Below are 18,611 nucleotides of genomic sequence, written 5' to 3'. Positions count from 1 at the left end.
CACTGTTTGTTTACCCTCAAGCTCTGCTTCAGTTGCTTGACGTGTGTGCACATGAAACAGCGAATGAGTGCCAGCACACACACATATTACGTACCATCAACAAAAGCTAGACCCCTTCTTTGTTTTCAAATACAAATGCAGTCATTTAGAGGTCATTTCTGGTTAATGCTGTCAGAATTTACCAGAATTTTGGAATGAATGTGTGAATGGTCTTTTCCGGAAAAATTCCGGAATGTTCTTGCCTGTGTGAACAGTGCTTTTTTAAATTTACACTAAGATCACATGATGTTTTTGTAACAGTATTTTTCTAACTATATCCATTCTTGTACATGAAAAAAATAGTACCGCTTGACAATAAACAACACAATCTCAGGGCAATTCGTAACTTTTTGATTTAGTGGCTAATTCGTACAATCTAATTCGTACAATTTAGTACGAGTTGCTCATCCCCCAATGACAGTTGGGTTTAGGGGTGGGGTTAGGTGCCACGTCTCCTTTTTAAAATCGTACAATTTCGTACGACTGAACTCGTATGAATTCATAGGAATTAGCCACTAAACTGACAAAACGTAAACTACTTACGTTTTCTCGTGAGATTAGGCTGCAATAAACATTGAAAGAATCTTCATATTTCTGTAAACTGAAAAAGTATCAGGAGGAACAACCGCAGTGGCCATCTGTAACAAATTCTAGCCTATATTCGCGTCCTGTTTCCTGTCTCTCCCGTCCGCACCCCCCATCTCTCAGCGGGGGCCATTCAGCTTTGTTAAAGTGAGAGCATTCAGCTGCCATTCATCTTTCATCTTATCACACCATCATATATTACCAGGCTCTCTGAAATCAAATGATGAGAAAATACCACAGAGCGATCAATACTTTTTCATTGACAGTAAAGGTTAAGCACATTAAGAATGACACCGCATTTGTCTTATGAAATCATATTTCATGTTGGTGGCCTAAAATTGGCTGAGATTGATACTATGTCCCCTGGACTGAAAGTCACCCTTTTTTTTATCACTAATCACAGAAATCGCCTCTTTGTGGCCAGCGTTTCTTTGTCCTTCTGCAAAAGTCAAGTGCCAGTTGATAATATCAGCGACCCAAAATGTTAAGGGCAACGATTTTAGCTCCTCAATGCCTCACCATGTGGCTATTGTGAGCGGTAAAAGCTCTCGGAGACTTCAGCCTTTCATCTTTAGCATCTGTCAAGAGATTTGCAAATGATTCTTCAGCATGCTGAGGCAACACACTTCAAAACAATCCAAAACTATTCAGCTAATTTGCTCAGCCTTTTTAGCATCACACATTAACATAAGCGCTAGGTGGTACTGAAGTCCCAGGATCCACAGAAGCAGAGGGCTCTTGATTGGCTGGAGAATTAATTTGCGGACATGACGACGTGAAATGCCTCCTGAATTCTTTTTTTTTCTTTTCGAATTTCAATAATGTGGAGTATTTCGTACAACTTCCTGCTGTTCAAAACAGTGATGGCACTGTCCCGGGGCTATATGGTTTTTGCTTCCCAGGTGACCACCAGATGTCCCATTTCTTTCCAGGATTTCTGAAAACTGTCTTAACCAAGCTAATCATAGAACAAAAACTAATATTCAAATAGTATTGAGTATTAATTAACTTGCAGTGCCTCGACCACACACCTGCAATTGTTCTCTCTGATGTATAATATAAATGAGACAATGAGTACTGCATGCTTACATGGACACCAATAATTTGATTTTAATATGATTAAGACAATACTCTGGTTAAGATTTTACCATGTAAATAGCAATTTTTGATTACCTTAATCCAGCTAAAGGCATGATTAAATTAAACAGAACTCGAATTAAAACGTGGGGTATGCCGATTTTAGTCGCATTGTTGAAGTGGATTACATACATGTAAACACCTTAATCAAACTATTATTGCCATGTAGAACTTTTTGCTGTGTTTTGTGACAGAATATTCCATACACACACGGCTGTTTGACACTACTCTCGGCACCTACTGAGTCAGTAAGGATCACAGACACATTTTTTTTTATCCGGCGTGCGGTATTAAATTCCATTAAAACACAAGTCCTAACTTCATTCCCTCATCCAATACCTCAGTTTGTCAAAGCCGGCATGAATAAAATGTTCCCGAATTAAAGTAAAAGTGCCAAATTGCAGTTAAAGTCAACAAATTAAAAATGAAACACCTGAAACAACATGAAATTCTGGAGGAAATGTGGATTGCGTGGTGATGCAATTATGTTAATCGAATTATGTGCTATAACATGTAAAACGAGATCATGAAAGGAACATTCAAAAAGCAACTCATGTAAACACCTTAATCATATTATTGTCTTATTCAGATTAAGCCAAATAATTTGATTACTGATGTCCATGTAAATGTAACCAATATGTGACCAAATCAATTAGCCTACTCAAAGTCATCAAAATGTCCATCATGCAGAGTGTCTATTTCTCTATATAAATGCAGTCGGTTATCAGTCTGTGAACCAGTTAGAAAGCAAACCTTTTTCTGAATATTTAATCTGCCTCTTAATAAAAATGATGGTAATAGTTTGGAGAAATTAAATATTGGCGTTTGCCCTTTCACCAGACAACATCTGATGCAAAATAAAACCAATAGATATGCTAGCCTGCTGTACACAAAATCATAGATCAGTGGTCTCAAACTCGACCAACCAACTCCAACTTACACCAGCTTAAAGCCGCGGTCACACTGGACTTTTCTCCTCACAGACTTTCATTCATGCACATGCGAATGCGTCAGACCAGAAACGCCAGCTTGTGCGACAAGTTTCTCAGTTCACTGCAGAGCAAAGTTCAAGCTTAGTGAACTCTGACCTGCGAAATCGCATCACGTGACTGCATAAGACCAATCGAAAATCAAAACATGACCTCTCTGTACAGAAATTAAAAATATGGAGCAGTTTCTTGCTTTTTAAAATGTCTAACCATCTTGTTTAATCCTGCCCCTTTTCGCAGCGCCGTACTACAGAATTTCAAATGCTCAAACTCGAGTGTGACCACGGCATAATAGTCCCTAGTAGTCTTGAACACCTTGAATATTTGGATCAGCTGTGTTTGATTAGAGTTGGACCAAAGGTGTGCAGAGCTGCGGCCCTCCAGCAATTGAGTTTGAGACCTATGCCATAGATGTTGGAAATGAGAAGCATGGATTTTAAAGATATCATTAGGGATTTCTGCTCAGCTAACATGATAATGATATAATGATAAAACCCTATTAACATATTAACATTTGGACCAAAAGTTGACCAAAGTGTTACCAATGTTTTTTGCATTATGTAATTACTGTGTAAAGTATATTTTGTATGCTTGTAGGACTACACATAAAATAAAAAAACAAAACAAAAAAAGTTAAATAATCAAATTTAAATAAAACAATGGAAAAAATAAGATAATATTAATGAGCAAATTAATAATAATAATAATAATAATAATAATAATAATAATAATAATAATAATAATAATAATAATAATAATAATAATAATAATAATAATAATAATAATAATAATAATAAATTAATGAATCATTTAAATAAACAAATAAATAAATGAATGAATAAATAAACAAACAATCAAATAAACAAGTAATTTATATAAACAAACAAAAAAATGAATGAATAAATAAATACATAAATAAACAACTGAATAAATAATTTAAATTAATTAATTAAATAAATAAATAAATAAATAAATAAATAAATAAATAAATAAATAAATAAATAAATAAATACATTTTTTAGACAGAACAAGAACAATCCATCAATATTTAGGGTTGCCAAATTACCATAATTAGCCATGATTAATTAGTCTAATTAACCTAGTTAGGTCTTTAAATGTCACTTTAAGCTGAATCGTAGTATCTAGAAAAATATCTAGTAAAATATTATATACTGTCATCATAGCACAGAAATTAATTATTAGAAATGAGTTACTATTAGAATTAGCATTGACACATAACACTGAGTCGACCTGATTTTGATTCCCGGAGCGAGGTCCTTTATCAACCCTTCCCCTCTCTCTGCTCTGCAACCATTTTCATGTCTGTAATCTCCACTCTCCTGTCCCAAAACCCCCCAAAAATATTATTTAAAAAAAACTAAATTAGTTACTGTATTACAACTATTACGTTTAGAAATATGTTGAAAAAAATCTTCTCTTCATTAAACAGAAATTGTAGTAAAAATATACAGGGCCGCTAATAATTCAGGAAATATGGAACATATGGAAACATAAATTGTGATGCAATAAAATAAATGGGGCACTTAGCTTTGCTTTAGCCCCAGGGCCCAATGCGTTCTTAATCCAGCCCTGTGCATCAGTAAAATTTCAAACAGCTAGCGCTTTCCTGCCGAGTAACCCAGTGACATCGCGAGCGCTTATTCAGTTAAACAGAACAGGAGAATAGCTTTGTGATTGCAGTAAAGGTGCCTGTGTAGGGAGCATCTTATCTTGGACTAACATCTTCAGATAATAAAAACATGTATTTCTGCGAGGGGGTGAGATGCAGAGAGAAAGCGCATATGAGTGAGAGAGAGAGAGAGAGAGATGGACAAGGATGGCAATATCAAGCAGGGATTGAATTCATAGATAATCCTCTCACCCTATCTGAGGGCAAACACTCTCTTTTTTTCTCCCCTTCACTCTCTCTCTGACGGAGTAGATGAAATGCGTTCCCCTGGAATGATAAGAAGGCTAGTGAATTATATGAGCTGATACATATAGGATCATCTTTAGTGATCCACTGACATCTGAATCTGCTTTAGTTCATTTCCTGGCTTAACTTGAGGAGAGGCAAACATCGTTTCAGAGCAAGTGTGTTCAAGGTGAGGTATACAGCCTTTCTCAAATGTGACAGCATTACTGAAGCGAGCAAACTGCAGTCTATTTTTGATCTCTAATGTGCTGGTATTTACAGATATTATTATATTAAACCGTGAATGCACATTTCTTCTTTTTTGTGGTCAGCTTTAAAATCTGACGGTCACAGTATAATATTTTTAATTATTATTATTTTTATTCAACATTCAACATTAATAACAAATAAACATTGGAAAATGTGACCTGGTCTAGAAAAAAAAGTAAAGATCATGTTACATTAAGACATTTTGTAAATTTTCTATCAAGTATATCAAAACTCAATTTTTATTAGCATTGTACATTGATAAACACTTCATACAGACAACTTTAAAGGCGATTTTTTCAATATTTCACTATTTTTTTAAACCCTCAGATTCCAAATGTTCATTATCCAATATTGCTTTATCCTAGCAAATCAGCATTAATGGTGAGCTAATTTATTCACTTTTCAAATGATATTTACATTGCAATAATAAAAAAATTAAACTGTTAAAGTGCAAATCTCACATCAAAATGAATTAAACAATGTTGCAAACATATGCAAAGCCAGCAAAATAATGTTTTCTGTCAGAAATTTAACAATGAAGCAACCAGATCATTTTTAAACAGAGCATAAATTCATTCATTTATTTATTTAATTTTCGGCTTAGTCCCTTTATTAATCTGGAGTCGCCACAGCGGAATGAACCGCCAACTTATCCAGCACATGGTTTATGCAGCGGATGCCCTTCCAGTCACAACCAGAGCATAAATGTGTCTTGAAAATTACTGAATTTAGGATTATTTAATAATATTGTGAATATCTGAATCACTTTTAATAAAAAATATATATTTTAAATATGTTATAAAAGTTTTATTGTTATCCATATTATAGATTGATTTTATTTAGACAGAAGTGTGCACAGTGTGTTATGAAAAATATTGAATGATGTCATTAGGTTTATTTAAAAAATATATATATTTAATAATATTTTATAAAATTTTATACTATATATTGAGTTCATTTAGGATTATTTCAAAATAATTTAACATTTAATAATATTGTGAATTATTAAATATTTTTATTTTTGTATTTTAAATATTTTTAAAAGTTATATTGCTATCCATATTATAGATTGATTTTATTTAGACAGAAGTGTGCACAGTGTGCCTTGAAAAATATTGAATGATGTGATTATGTTTATTCATTTATTCATTAATTTGCCTTTCGGCTTAGTCCCCTTATTCATCAGGGTACACCACAGCGGCATGAACCACCAACTTATCCAGCACATGTTTTATGCAGCAGATGCCCTTCCAGCTGCAACCCATCACTGGGAAACATCCATACACACTCATTCACACTCATACAGTATAGACAATTTAGCTTACCCAATTCAACTACACCACATATCTTTGGACTTGTGGGGGAAACCGGAGCACCTGGAAAAAACCCATGCGAACACGGGGAGAACATGCAAACTCCACACAGAAATGCCAACTGACCCAGCCCAGGCTTGAAGTAGTGACCTTCTTGCTGTGAGGCGAACGTGCTACCCACTGTGCCACCGTGACGCCCTGTGATTATGATTATTTAAAAATGATTTAATATTTAATAATATTGTGAATATCTGCAGCACTATTTGTTTTAAAAATAATATTTATTTTATAAAGATTTATATTATAATCTATATTATAGATTTGATTAATTTAGACAGAAGTGTGCACAGCATGTCTTGAAAAATATTGAATAATTGTGATTAGGATTACTTAAAAATATAATATTTAATAATAACGTGAATATCAGAATCCCTTTTTGCAGTAAAAATATTATTTTAGACTAAAAAGTTCTAAAAGTTATATTGTTATCTATAATATATAGATTGATATTATTCAGACAGAAGTGTGCACAATTTAATATTTGCCTATTTTTAAAATATAGAATTTCCATAAAATCCATACAAATCAAAAGAATTATATCAGATCCTTCCTATAACTGCTTATGGATATGTAGGCCTTATTTGAGAATGAATGGATGAACGAACAAACAAACAAATAAATAAATAAATTAAAGAACGAACGAATGAATGAATGAATGTACCAATATTGTATGCAGTATAAGTAAACGCAATACACTTTAGTATATACAGCCTTCTATACTGTCACTTTTCTGTTGACATATATAGAGAAGGACTTATTGTCCGGATATTGTTTACCATTTCATTCTTGTAATTTTAGCAGCGATCAATAACATTTAAGCCCATTATAAAACACTCAGCAGCGCAGCGGGGCAGATTAAGACTCCGTAACTTGAGGGGCAGCAGGAAGGAGACATGGAGAATGTGTGGATTGCAGGGGATTGCAGTGTTTGTCATCTAAACAGGTGATTTTCCGGCAGGCTGCCTCCACTTGGAGCCATGTGGGGAGGCAGGAAACCGTGTTACCGCTCCACTATTTGTGTTGATTGTATCTTTGTGTGTGGATCTAAACAGCTGGCATCCTTTTTACAGAATAACAGCAGGAAAACCTTTGGATAAATGTGACAAAACGTCTGTTCTTTCTCTGTTTGTTATTCTTTTATTTGAGGTGGAGGTTAAAGTTGAAGAAGTTACATTGGGAAACATTGTGAAACTTATTAGAAACAGTATTAGAATTACTTACAGTTTTTAAGACAAAAAGGAGTTAATAGGATCAAAGCTATAATATCCGCCAGACTGCTGTGTATGTTTTTTTTTTTTTAGATCTCAAATTTCTCCCGCAAGTGCCATTAGTGCCTGCTGTTCTTAAGTAATTACATTTTCATTTGACTTTTTTCCATATTAATTTCTTTATTTTCAAGCTTAAAATCTGTCATTTTGGCGCATTGTAAGCAAACAGCTTGAGAATAAATAACGGCAGTGAATAAATGGTCACAGTTTTACACAGTTGTGTTCTGAAACAGACAACTATAGCCTAAAATGAACACTTCTAGTTGAAAGCACATCTTCTTTCTTATAAAGAAATATTCCTTGCATTTCGTATAGATTACTTAACTTTTCTCAACTAAACATTGTCCACAATTGGGTGTGTAAAAAACACAGGACCATCATTCAGTTTTGTAAGAGCAGAACTAAAGAAAGAAAGAAAGAAAGAAAGAAAGAAAGAAAGAAAAAAAGAAAGAAAGAAAGAAAGAAATAAATAAAGAAAGAAAGAAAGAAAGAAAGAAAGAAAGAAAGAAAGAAAGAAAGAAAGAATGCTCCCTCTCACACATTTTGTGCCTCGTGGCAAAGTGGATGAGTAAATTTTAAACTCTATTAAGTTCTGCGAGGCCTGCAATGGACGTTTGACCAGCGGGGTCAGATGGAGCAACAACCCATGTAATCTCCTGAACAAGGGAAAAAACAGCTTGCCGTTACCATGGCAAGGCACTTCTGGACATCAAAGTAAAGCACTCCAAAAGCTGCAGTTCATTTTCTGCGCCCATTCCGTTCAGACTGCAAATTTAGACTTAATCGCTTTCTCTGCTAATACAATAGACAGAGACCGGCCTCAAGGGACAGACTTCTGCTAACACAACAGGTAGGAAAAGAGCTAAAGTTAAAAAAAAAAAAAAAAAAAAGTTGTTCAAATTTATGTTGGCAGGATGGATGAAATCAATATCATAACAACAGATCTGATATATTCTGCATTACAAATGGTTATATATTACAGGTGGGCATAGATAATTTTTTAAATCTGTATTAATCTCACTATAATCTTGAAATTAATTTAGATTAATTTAGATTAAAATGGCTCATTTGAATTTTGACCTTTTATGTGAAGCTGCTTTGACACAATCTACATTGTAAAAGTGCTATGCAAATAAAGGTGAATTGAATTGAATTGAATTGAATTCTGCCGAAGGCATTCAGAATATGTTTGCTACCCAAATAATGACTAAAAGTAAGTCTTTGAGAACGGGTTTCGAAATGCGGAAGTTTTTTCTTTCCATTTGGCGTGCGTTATTAAATTTCATAACACTCTTCCACCAGTCTTCACTCCTTATTTGCGTCTAATATCCCAGTTTGTTACGGGGGCATGAATGAAATCTTCATAAGTAAACGTAAAACTGCCAAACTGCAGTTAAAGTCACCCAAAATTACAGGAAACTCCTAAATGAAAGCACTTCATGTAAACACCTTCATTATATTATTGTCTATTAAGGCAAATAACTAGAATACAGATGTCCATGAAAGCGTAATCAGTAGTGTCCTCGAAGTAAGTGAAAGATCCAGAAGTGCATCCTGCTGATTTGATTCAGAAGGGCACTTTTTTGTCAGACGGCTCACCGGCCAGGTATACATCCATGCTAAAATATCAAGGTGAAAGTCATCATAGCTTGCGTAGAATAGACCCAGCTACCAACCCAACTTTGAGAATAGATTAACGGCAATATATTTTTTTATTGTGCGATAAGAGCACGTTAACGGCGATAACGGCCCACCATAAAAATTACTAAATAAAATACTTAATTGGTCTTCTATCTATCTATCTATCTATCTATCTATCTATCTATCTATCTATCTATCTATCTATCTATCTATCTATCTATCTATCTATCTATCTATCTATCTATCTATCTATCTATCCATCCATCCATCCATCCATCCATCCATCCATCCATCCATCCATCCATCCATCCATCTATCTATCTATCTATCTATCTATCTATCTATCTATCTATCTATCTATCTATCTATCTTTCTATCTGTCTGTCTGTCTGTCTGTCTGTCTGTCTGTCTATATATATCTTAAACATCTGAAAACTTTGTTAGATTTATATACTAGTTTGCTTCCAAATAGGATTTAAAAAGTGTTGTTTATCTTATTTATGTCAATTTTCTAGGAAGTAAAATATATAATCTCAGAACTGAATTATGTAAAGTCAATGTTTCCACATGGGAAAAAAATGTATAACGTAATATATTACGTTATATATACGAAATATAAAGTAAATTTTTTTTTTGTTCTGGCAAGTCTTTTCACTTTTTTCTCAGACTTGCAAGCTTTAAGCAATGAGTATTACATTTTCATTTAAAACATTTTCCCATATTTTTTTTTTCATTTGCAAGCTTAAAAGCTTTACTTTTGGTGGGTTGTAAGCAAACAGCTTGAGAATGAATAACGCCAGTGAATAAATTTCAGTTTTACACTGTGCTCTGAAACAGACAACTATGGTCAAAATGAAACCTTTAAGTCTGATTGCCAATCTTCTTTCTTATAAAGAAGCATTTTTCAAATTTCTTATAGATTACTTGATTTTTCTGAACTAAATATTGTGGACAGTTGGCTGATCATAATTTTGTTGTGCTACATATCTACTTGTTAATTAAAGTTATTTGAAACTTACTGCCTATAACAAACATTGAAACAAGCAACTACCTGTTACTTTTTACTGTAGAGAACTACTAAAAGAAAGAAAGAAAGAAAGAAAGAAAGAAAGAAAGAAAGAAAGAAAGAAAGAAAGAAAGAAAGAAAGAAAGAAAGAAAGAAAGAAAGAAAGGAATTGCATATTAGAGTTCTGAGTTTACTGTATATCTGACAAATGCTTTATTTCCCTTCAATTTTAGGACTGACTATGTGAGTTCAGATGCAAAACCCCCTAAGTGCTATCTAAAATATCCATCGAAATCGAATATTTTTTTATGTTGAGTTACTTCACTTTAAAAACAAAACAAAAGCTATTCTGTGACATAAAATATATTACTGAACCTGCAGGAGCCTGATAAAAATGTTCATTTTAGAAAAAAGTTTCAGATGGCATTTAGAGGTTTTTGGCATCTACACTCTTTATATAAAGAATGATGAATTAATTAGAAAAATATTTTAGATCTTGAAATTTTCCATCGAAAATGAATATTTTTTTCTCAGCCTCCCTTGTTTGGGTTGAGTTATTTTACTTTAAGAACAAAGTAAAGCTATTCTATGCCATAAAAGTGATATTACTGAACATACACACAGGAGCCTGATAAAAATGCTCATTAAAGAAGAAAATTTAAATTAGCAGTAAATATTATTACTACACTGTCCTGAATTGAACTTAACTGAACTAAACTGAAAACTGAACTGACACTGTTTCAATTCACTATAATCTTCTATGTGAAGCTGCTTTGACACAATCTACATTGTAAAAGTGCTATACAAATAAAGATGAATTGAACTGAATCGTTATCGACAATGGTGTTCGGTCAATGAACATCGAAACCGATTTTATCGCCTAGCCCTAACTTATGCCATGAACAAGTGATTAAATGCTGTGTAGTTTTGAGAATTTCAATTCTGATCTGAGAAATGTACCAAATTGACTGTAAAACTGTAATTCCAGTAAAAACTGTAAAAACTGTAATTCCAGATAAATTATCTGAAAATCATACAGTAATAATTCAGTTTTGTATCTTAAGTGAGTGTATCGTTAAAGGACATTGAGGCAGTTTTACTGGAAAACATGAATACTGCTTAAGAAAACATTCCTTGCAATGTTCACATTTACTGTGTCAGTTAAATGGGACGAGAGACAATAGCTTCAGAGTCTGGACAGATCTGACAAGGACTGCTATTAAACATCTGAAATGCTGAAAGAAAATTGTTTTTGCATCACAGCAATTCCTAAGATGATCACACCTCTGTTTCACCTTTTTTTCCTCCCTCGCTCGCTCTGTCTCTCCGTTTTCCCATTATAGAGAGTGGACATAATCAGAAGTGACACATCTGAGCATGCTCACAGTCTCTCCGGCGTCACATCCAGACCTTATGCTACCTCTTTCAAAAAAAAACTCTCTCTCTTTCTCCCATGTTCTCCAGCTTGGAGCCTCCCCTCAGCCCCGGGTACATCAAAACACCATTAGACTGTCCCAAACACCTTCACTCCCCTGTTGGACCCCCGGAGCACATCACCTGCCGTCTCCTCTGGACTCTCCTCACACTAGCAACGCTACTTACAGAGCCCCATTTCACCTTACCATTGACAAATAAATAAATAGCTGAGAGAAAAACAGAAATTTACAGACTCGAGGGAAGAATGGGTGAGAGAGTAAAAAGCTGGAGGAAGAAAAACTGGAATGCAAGTTGAAGAAGCTAAACTGGCTGTCTAGGGTCAGCCTTCCCATAATACACAGCGCCATAAAAACCATGTGACGCACACAAAGGACTGTTTAAAATGCTGCACTTCATCAGATAAAAAGCACAAATGTTGGGAAGAGAGGTGTCAAAAGGGGTCACGCTTAACGGGCTGGAATGCAAATGACAGAGGAACAAGAAAGGAAATTAATGACAAATGTTCCTATAAAGGTGTGATGAAGTGCCCAGCGCTGACCGTCAATCATGTGACTCATTAACTCTCAGCGTAATTAACTGCGTTCTGTGTCATTATATAAAATCCTGCTTCCATAAATGCAAGCCTTAAAATCCATACTGAAATTTTAAGCTATCAATCATTCTTGCTCTGTTTTTACAGCAAAGAGGCCGAGGTTTTATGATTTAAATAAATGTACATTTTATTTATATATTTATATGTCTTTTCCTATTGAAAAATTACCACAAATGTTTTTTGGCCAGATTTTCATGTGATTGATTAGAGAATATGTTTGTTGCAAAACTAAGTTCTGAGCAAAACTGCTGACTGCGGTGTTACACACACAGTATAGCACTGCTATTTCCATAAGAAAAAAAACCCTCGGAAACCCTTGGAAAGTTGATATTAAATTTACGATGGCCACCTGAGACCAGGTCTCCAACAGATTTTTAATCTCCGCAATAAAAATTATAAAAATAATAAACCATCGAATGCAAAATGATCAATGGTTGTTTGTCTTTAAACGACTGGAAGCAAAATATTGCAAGTCTTAATCAAAAAACCCGAAACAGCATGTTTCTCTATTTGAGAACTATTTTAATTCATCATGTCAAATTCTCCTCTCCGGCATTTGAACAGAATGCCATCTCTTTTCACTTGCTGTTGTTTGACATACAGATCCAGCATTTGAATGACTTTAATATTGGCTTAATCAATGGCTGGTGATCTTTTGATGGCCTCTATTCAATAAAGCCCAGCGTCAGCTGTGTGTGAGTTTCATAACTAGAATAATGGTAAATGATTACTCCTCCGCATGGCGTCTCAGAGTGAGCCGAGCTAATGAAGAGAAATGGTTGGGTTTGGAGCTGGGGCTGCCAGCTGCCATTTGAGAACTCGGAGCAGCGAGATTAATGGTGACTGAGCAGGGCTCGGTGGCTATGATGTGGTCAGAGGTCCGATCGATAATACACACACACACACACTCAGATACACAATCATAACCCACGCATCCATTTTTAAGCACGCACACACACTTGCAAATACACTCAACCAAACATTAACACACACAATCACCCCTAAGTGAGGTGATGAATTGACAACATTTGGACACAAGAGGCTCTACCGTAATGATCTAGGTGCAAAATCTAAAGCGCATGGCGCAAAAGTATTTAGGGCGTCTCCGAATCTACTTTTACTATTTTAAGGATGAAAAATAAGCTCTGGGCTGCGGTGCATGGTGTAACAGGGTTGTGCTTATTCCCTTAATGAGTTTTAGGTGTGTTTTAAGCATAACTTGCATTAAACCAATTAGATTTTCCCATTCCCTTTAAGAGCCAGTTGCTATTTACATGGTGGAAATTTTAAGTGGAAAAACTGATAAAGAACAAGTTTCCTTCATTCGAACTCTTTTCTGCTTTCGGCTACTTTTACTCTTTACTTTACTCATTTATTTTCGTGGATAAGGAAACGGTTTTGTACTCACTCCACTGAAGATATCCATTAGCCTACATATTTAATTTCATTTGTTAAATGCAAAGATTTGTTACAAAACTATTTCTAAATTCAGTTCTAATTTCCAGCAAACGAATAAATGAACAATAATAACGAAGAGTGGTCAAACAACTGAGTTATATCCAAACACACGTCTTATTCTTATGTCCCATATGGTGATGCATTTGTCTTTAAAAGGTGGAAATATATATATTTGGTTTTAATTAAAGCAAATATAAATATGCATATAATAAATAATACTCATAGTAATAGTAATAATAACATTATACAAATGCAAATTGTCATAAATAAACTGAAAAAAAGCCCCCCGAAGTGAAGAAGGCATGGAGGTAGTGGTTTTTACATTTATGTAGAAAATAATATTTTTTATAACATTTTAATGCTTTTATTGTTTTTCATATGTAAAGATAATTGTGTATTGCTGTACTCATGTGTACGCGTTTGGACCCGCATAGGTGCATAACTAATGCACCCCGCGCTGGACTTTATACTAGCTTTCAGTTGGTCAATGGCACAACCTATTTTAGTTCCTCAAAATAGCAACACGCCAACAATGCGCCTTAACACACCTCCTTTCTAGATCAGCACGTCCATGAGTTCACAAAGTGGTGCAAATTGAGTTGCTTTTTAAACAACATGGAGCAAAACGTGAAAATTACTGTTGCGCTGGTCTGAAATCTGCGCAATTCTGACGCTTCCTTGTATTTCTATGTGCAGTTTGAGAGTCAGAAGAATTCTGAAGTGCTCAATGAAATTAAAAATGTGTTTCTACAATTGACCATTGGCCTGTATTAACATAATATAACTTTTACAATATTTGATCCTTGAGGGTCACCCTGAATATTTTTAGCATAAAAAGTAAGACGTAAAGTGAAGAATATGCAGTTATTTTAGTTTTGATGAATCAATTGCTGTACCTGAACTTTTGGCAGACTAGCCAAAAAAAAAAAAAAACCCATTTGTTTTTTTTGTTTGGGTTTGTTGTAATTTATTATTTAAGCCTGTAATCTTATACAGATGCACTCCCATATAAACAACCCAATTATTGTAAAAAAAACTGATTATTTTCAAATTGGGCTATCAAATAATATTCTCACATTACATTAAATATCGCAATGAAGCCTTAATTTCCAGTTTTGATGAAAATTGGATGATGTAAAAATATATTTTGTATAAATTTAATTTACCTCAAGTGAAAATAAAATCTTTCTTTGTTTCTTTAATACACACAAACAGAAAGCTGTGAAAGAAAGAATAAACAGCTTGCTATAATAAAAACACCAACAAAATAAAATAGATAAACTTTTTTATTGTGTTAATTAGAAGACTTGAATTAAGACTTAAATTAAATTTACTCTAAATATCAAAGAATATTAAAGTTTAAAACTGACAAGTGACATTTAAATAAAAATGTAAAAGTCTAATTAAATATTCTCTAAACTTACATTCCTTATTTTAAATTTCTTTCTTTCTTTCTTTCTTTCTTTCTTTCTTTCTTTCTTTCTTTCTTTCTTTCTTTCTTTCTTTCTTTCTTTCTTTCTTTCTTTCTTTCTTTCTTTCTTTCTTTCTTTCTTTCTTTCTTTCTTTCTTTCTTTCTTTCTTTCTTTCCATAATCCTTCATTTTGAGTGAAAAAAAAAGTTGCTTTGCTTTCAGCAGCCAGATTTTGCTCACTGGCTGCATCACATGCTTTATAATTATTCATACCAAACGCTGTGCTGCTGTTGATGGGCAATAGTCTTATTTTCTGCTTCAGTCACCAGTGCACATTTGTATTTTCATATAGTGGGACTTTCGTTACGTAAGGCAATTTTCTGCCTTCTTAAGGACAGTCTATTGGGTTGCATTAATGTGTGTGTGTGTGTGTGTGTGTGTGTGTGTGTGTGTGTGAGAGAGAGAGAGAGAGAGAGAGAGAGAGAGAGAGATAGAGAGAGAGAGAGAGAGAGAGAGAGAGAGAGAGAGAGAGAGAGAGAGAGAGGGGTAGTTGTAGGGTGGAAGAATAAAAAAGAGGAGGGAGAGAGAGAGAGAGAGAGAGAGAGAGAGAGAGAGAGAGAGAGAGAGAGAGAGAGCACAGATAAAGAAAGGAAAACGGGAACAGGAGCGCAGTTAGATATTTCTTCATTTTCTGAGAAGTGAACTTTCTGCTACACAGGAAGTTCTATGTTAAATATTTGTTGATGTAAATAATTAAAACATAACTTCTACAAAATATATACTAATCCTACATTAATATTCATACAACCATAACTGTAGCCCTTTATGATGAAAATTAATGATAAATAGGCCCACACGGAATCTGCGCACACAGAAATCCGAAGACTTCCACAGATTTTCAGCCCATCATTGAGTCTATGTATTTACTTGTGTAAATGTCTGTAAATTTATATTTATTCAGTTTTTAAATTAATTTCACTAATATTATTGTGATATAATAATAGTAATATTAAAATGTTCATATGATTTATTTACAATACACTAAAGTAAAGTATTATATGAGAGACTTGCTTTGTTTCCCAAATAAATGATCTAATTGGATTTGCATTGTAAACATTAAATAAAAGTAAAAAATGTATTATTTTTTATTTCACATATTAAGTTTTTTGTTACGATATTCCCAAAAACATTCTACATAAATCCACAGATTTTTTTTTTTTACAAAAGTTTCAGCAGAAATAGCAGAAAACATCCGCAGATTCTGTCTGGCCCTAATGATAACTCATGTTTGTAAACATGCAGCATTACATCATGTTTTTATTCAGAAATCTTAAGTGAAATAAGAGATGAAAAATATTAGGATTGGATTTTATTCAGAGAAAATGGTGAAGCCTGGTTTCAACATACCTAAAAAGGGGAGGGTATGAGTTAAAAAGTGGATTGCAGAAAGTCATAAGCAGATGAAAAACTACAAATTTCCTTTTAGATAATCAAAAATTATTAAGTCTATTTAAAAAGTTAATAGGATAATCTTTGATTATACTACCGTGACCTTAAATGTAATTGATTTTGAGTCCAGGAAGCATCTGGCATCTATCAAAATCATTTTTAAAATGTAATTTTCCTAAAAAAAATACAATAAAAGTAAAATAAAAAATAAAAGCATGCATAAGGCAAGCAGTAAATGTTGCTCAAAATGAAATTAATACTTTAAGCAAACATTAATTAAATCACTAAAGTGTCACTAAACAGTTTAACAGTTTAAAAAAATCTAACAAATGCTACCCAATTTAACTTTCTTTCAATGAATACTAAAAAGAAACAATCATTGTATCAACATGCAGTGTTTTCAACACTGAGAAATGTTTCCAGAGCACTAAATCAGCAAACTAGAGAGATTTTAGAAGGATCATGTGACACAGAACAGGATCTGTAAAAAGCGATTAGTTACTTTACTTAAGACATGAATAAACTTGTTGCTTTGAAAGCTAAAATATTTGGAAGTTAAGTTAACTTAAAGGGTTAGTTCACCCAAAAATGAAAATTCTGTAATTGTTTACAAATGCTGTTTTTTTTTAGTCTGTATAAAATTCTTTGGTCCACTGAGCATAATTTTTTATTATCATATACATAGTTCATTTACTAAGTAATTAAACTTTTTTACTCACTTTTTTTGTGCGAAGTCAACTTATCGCTTTAAAAGCAATGAGTTTACTCACTTTTTAAGTAAAGTCTAAATAAAATTTAAATGCAAGTGGTGTAAAGTATTAAATTATAAGTCCTCAAATGACTGTAAATGAGTAGTTTTTCTCAGAAACTGTACTTTACTAAGTGGTTTTAAAAATATGTACTTTTAATTTCACTTGAGTAGATTTTTAGCGCATGTATCTTACTTTTACTCCACTACTTTCCTTCAACCTGCAGTCACTACTTAAATTTTTTTTGTCTATGTGGATTAGAAAAATCAGTCCTGTGATTCCTGTCCAATCAAATCCTACATAGAAAGTAAATTGCATCATAAAGAACTACCTCAAGACATGCAGCAAACTATTCAAAAGAATTAAAAGTGTCCAAGAAGATGTCCAAAATCTTCACACGCAATGAACTAGAGAGTGTTTTGATCATATGTGATGATGACAAAATGACAGGTGTTTACTGTATGATGGCCTTAAACTATAACTTTTTACAGAGTAATACTCACTACTCACTACTCTTGGGTACTTTTAAAAGGGCACATTTTACTCATACTTTGAGAAACATTTAAAATATATACTTTTACTTTACTTGCAGAAAATTGTTGAGCAAGTAAAGTTACTTTTTTTTCCAGTATTCTTTCCACCACTACTAATTGCTTTTACAGTGAAGACTGAGGTAATTCCTGCTACATCTCATCTTTTCATTTGAATGTTTATTTTGTTTTGTATTAATACTCTCAATTAAAAAAAAATGACATTACTGATGCAATGAAATGAAATATTGTTTTAAAAAAAGTACACATTTTGCCAACAATTTATCTGGTCTCAAAGTCAAAGCGCTATTTCTTTTCAACAAAAGCCACATGATTAGTCTTCAGTTGGAAATCCAAGGCCATGGTTTAAAAGCAGATCGATGCATTGAAATGTTCTTAAAAAGATTTGTAAAATGAAAATTTACTCACCATTTACTCCATTTCATGAGTTTCTTTCTAATGTTAAGCACAAAAGAAGATATTTTTAAGAAATGAATCCTGAAAACATTGACTTCCATAGTAGGAAAATAAATTCCAAGGAAGTCAATGGTTATAGGTTTTTCATCTTTCCTCAAACTCTCCTTTGTTTTCTTCAACATAAGAAAGAAACTCAAACAGGTTTGAAACAAGTGAAGGTTGAGTAAATGACGACAGAATTTTCATTTTATCTGTGAACTATCCCGTTAGGGAGGTGCTGCAAGAAACAAAAACAGCATGTGTGTGTGCATATACACTACGTGTCTGTCCATGAGCATGTATGTG

General features: G+C 33.4%; 1 protein-coding gene across 1 annotated transcript in view; it reads right to left on the bottom strand.

Annotated features, from left to right (window-relative positions):
* pou6f2 (POU class 6 homeobox 2) overlaps positions 1-18,611 on the bottom strand; it is a 200,640-nt gene that overhangs the window by 58,825 nt on the left and 123,204 nt on the right. The window contains exon 5 of the mRNA XM_056451160.1: positions 4,633-4,707. Coding sequence (XP_056307135.1) covers positions 4,633-4,707 — 75 coding nt within the window. The remainder of the gene's footprint in view (positions 1-4,632; positions 4,708-18,611) is intronic.

This window comes from Danio aesculapii, chromosome 24 (genome assembly GCF_903798145.1).
Source record: "Danio aesculapii chromosome 24, fDanAes4.1, whole genome shotgun sequence".
Lineage (NCBI taxonomy): Eukaryota > Metazoa > Chordata > Actinopteri > Cypriniformes > Danionidae > Danio > Danio aesculapii.
The sequence above is the reverse complement of the archived record's forward strand: the minus strand, read 5'-3'. Positions and strand labels throughout refer to the sequence as shown.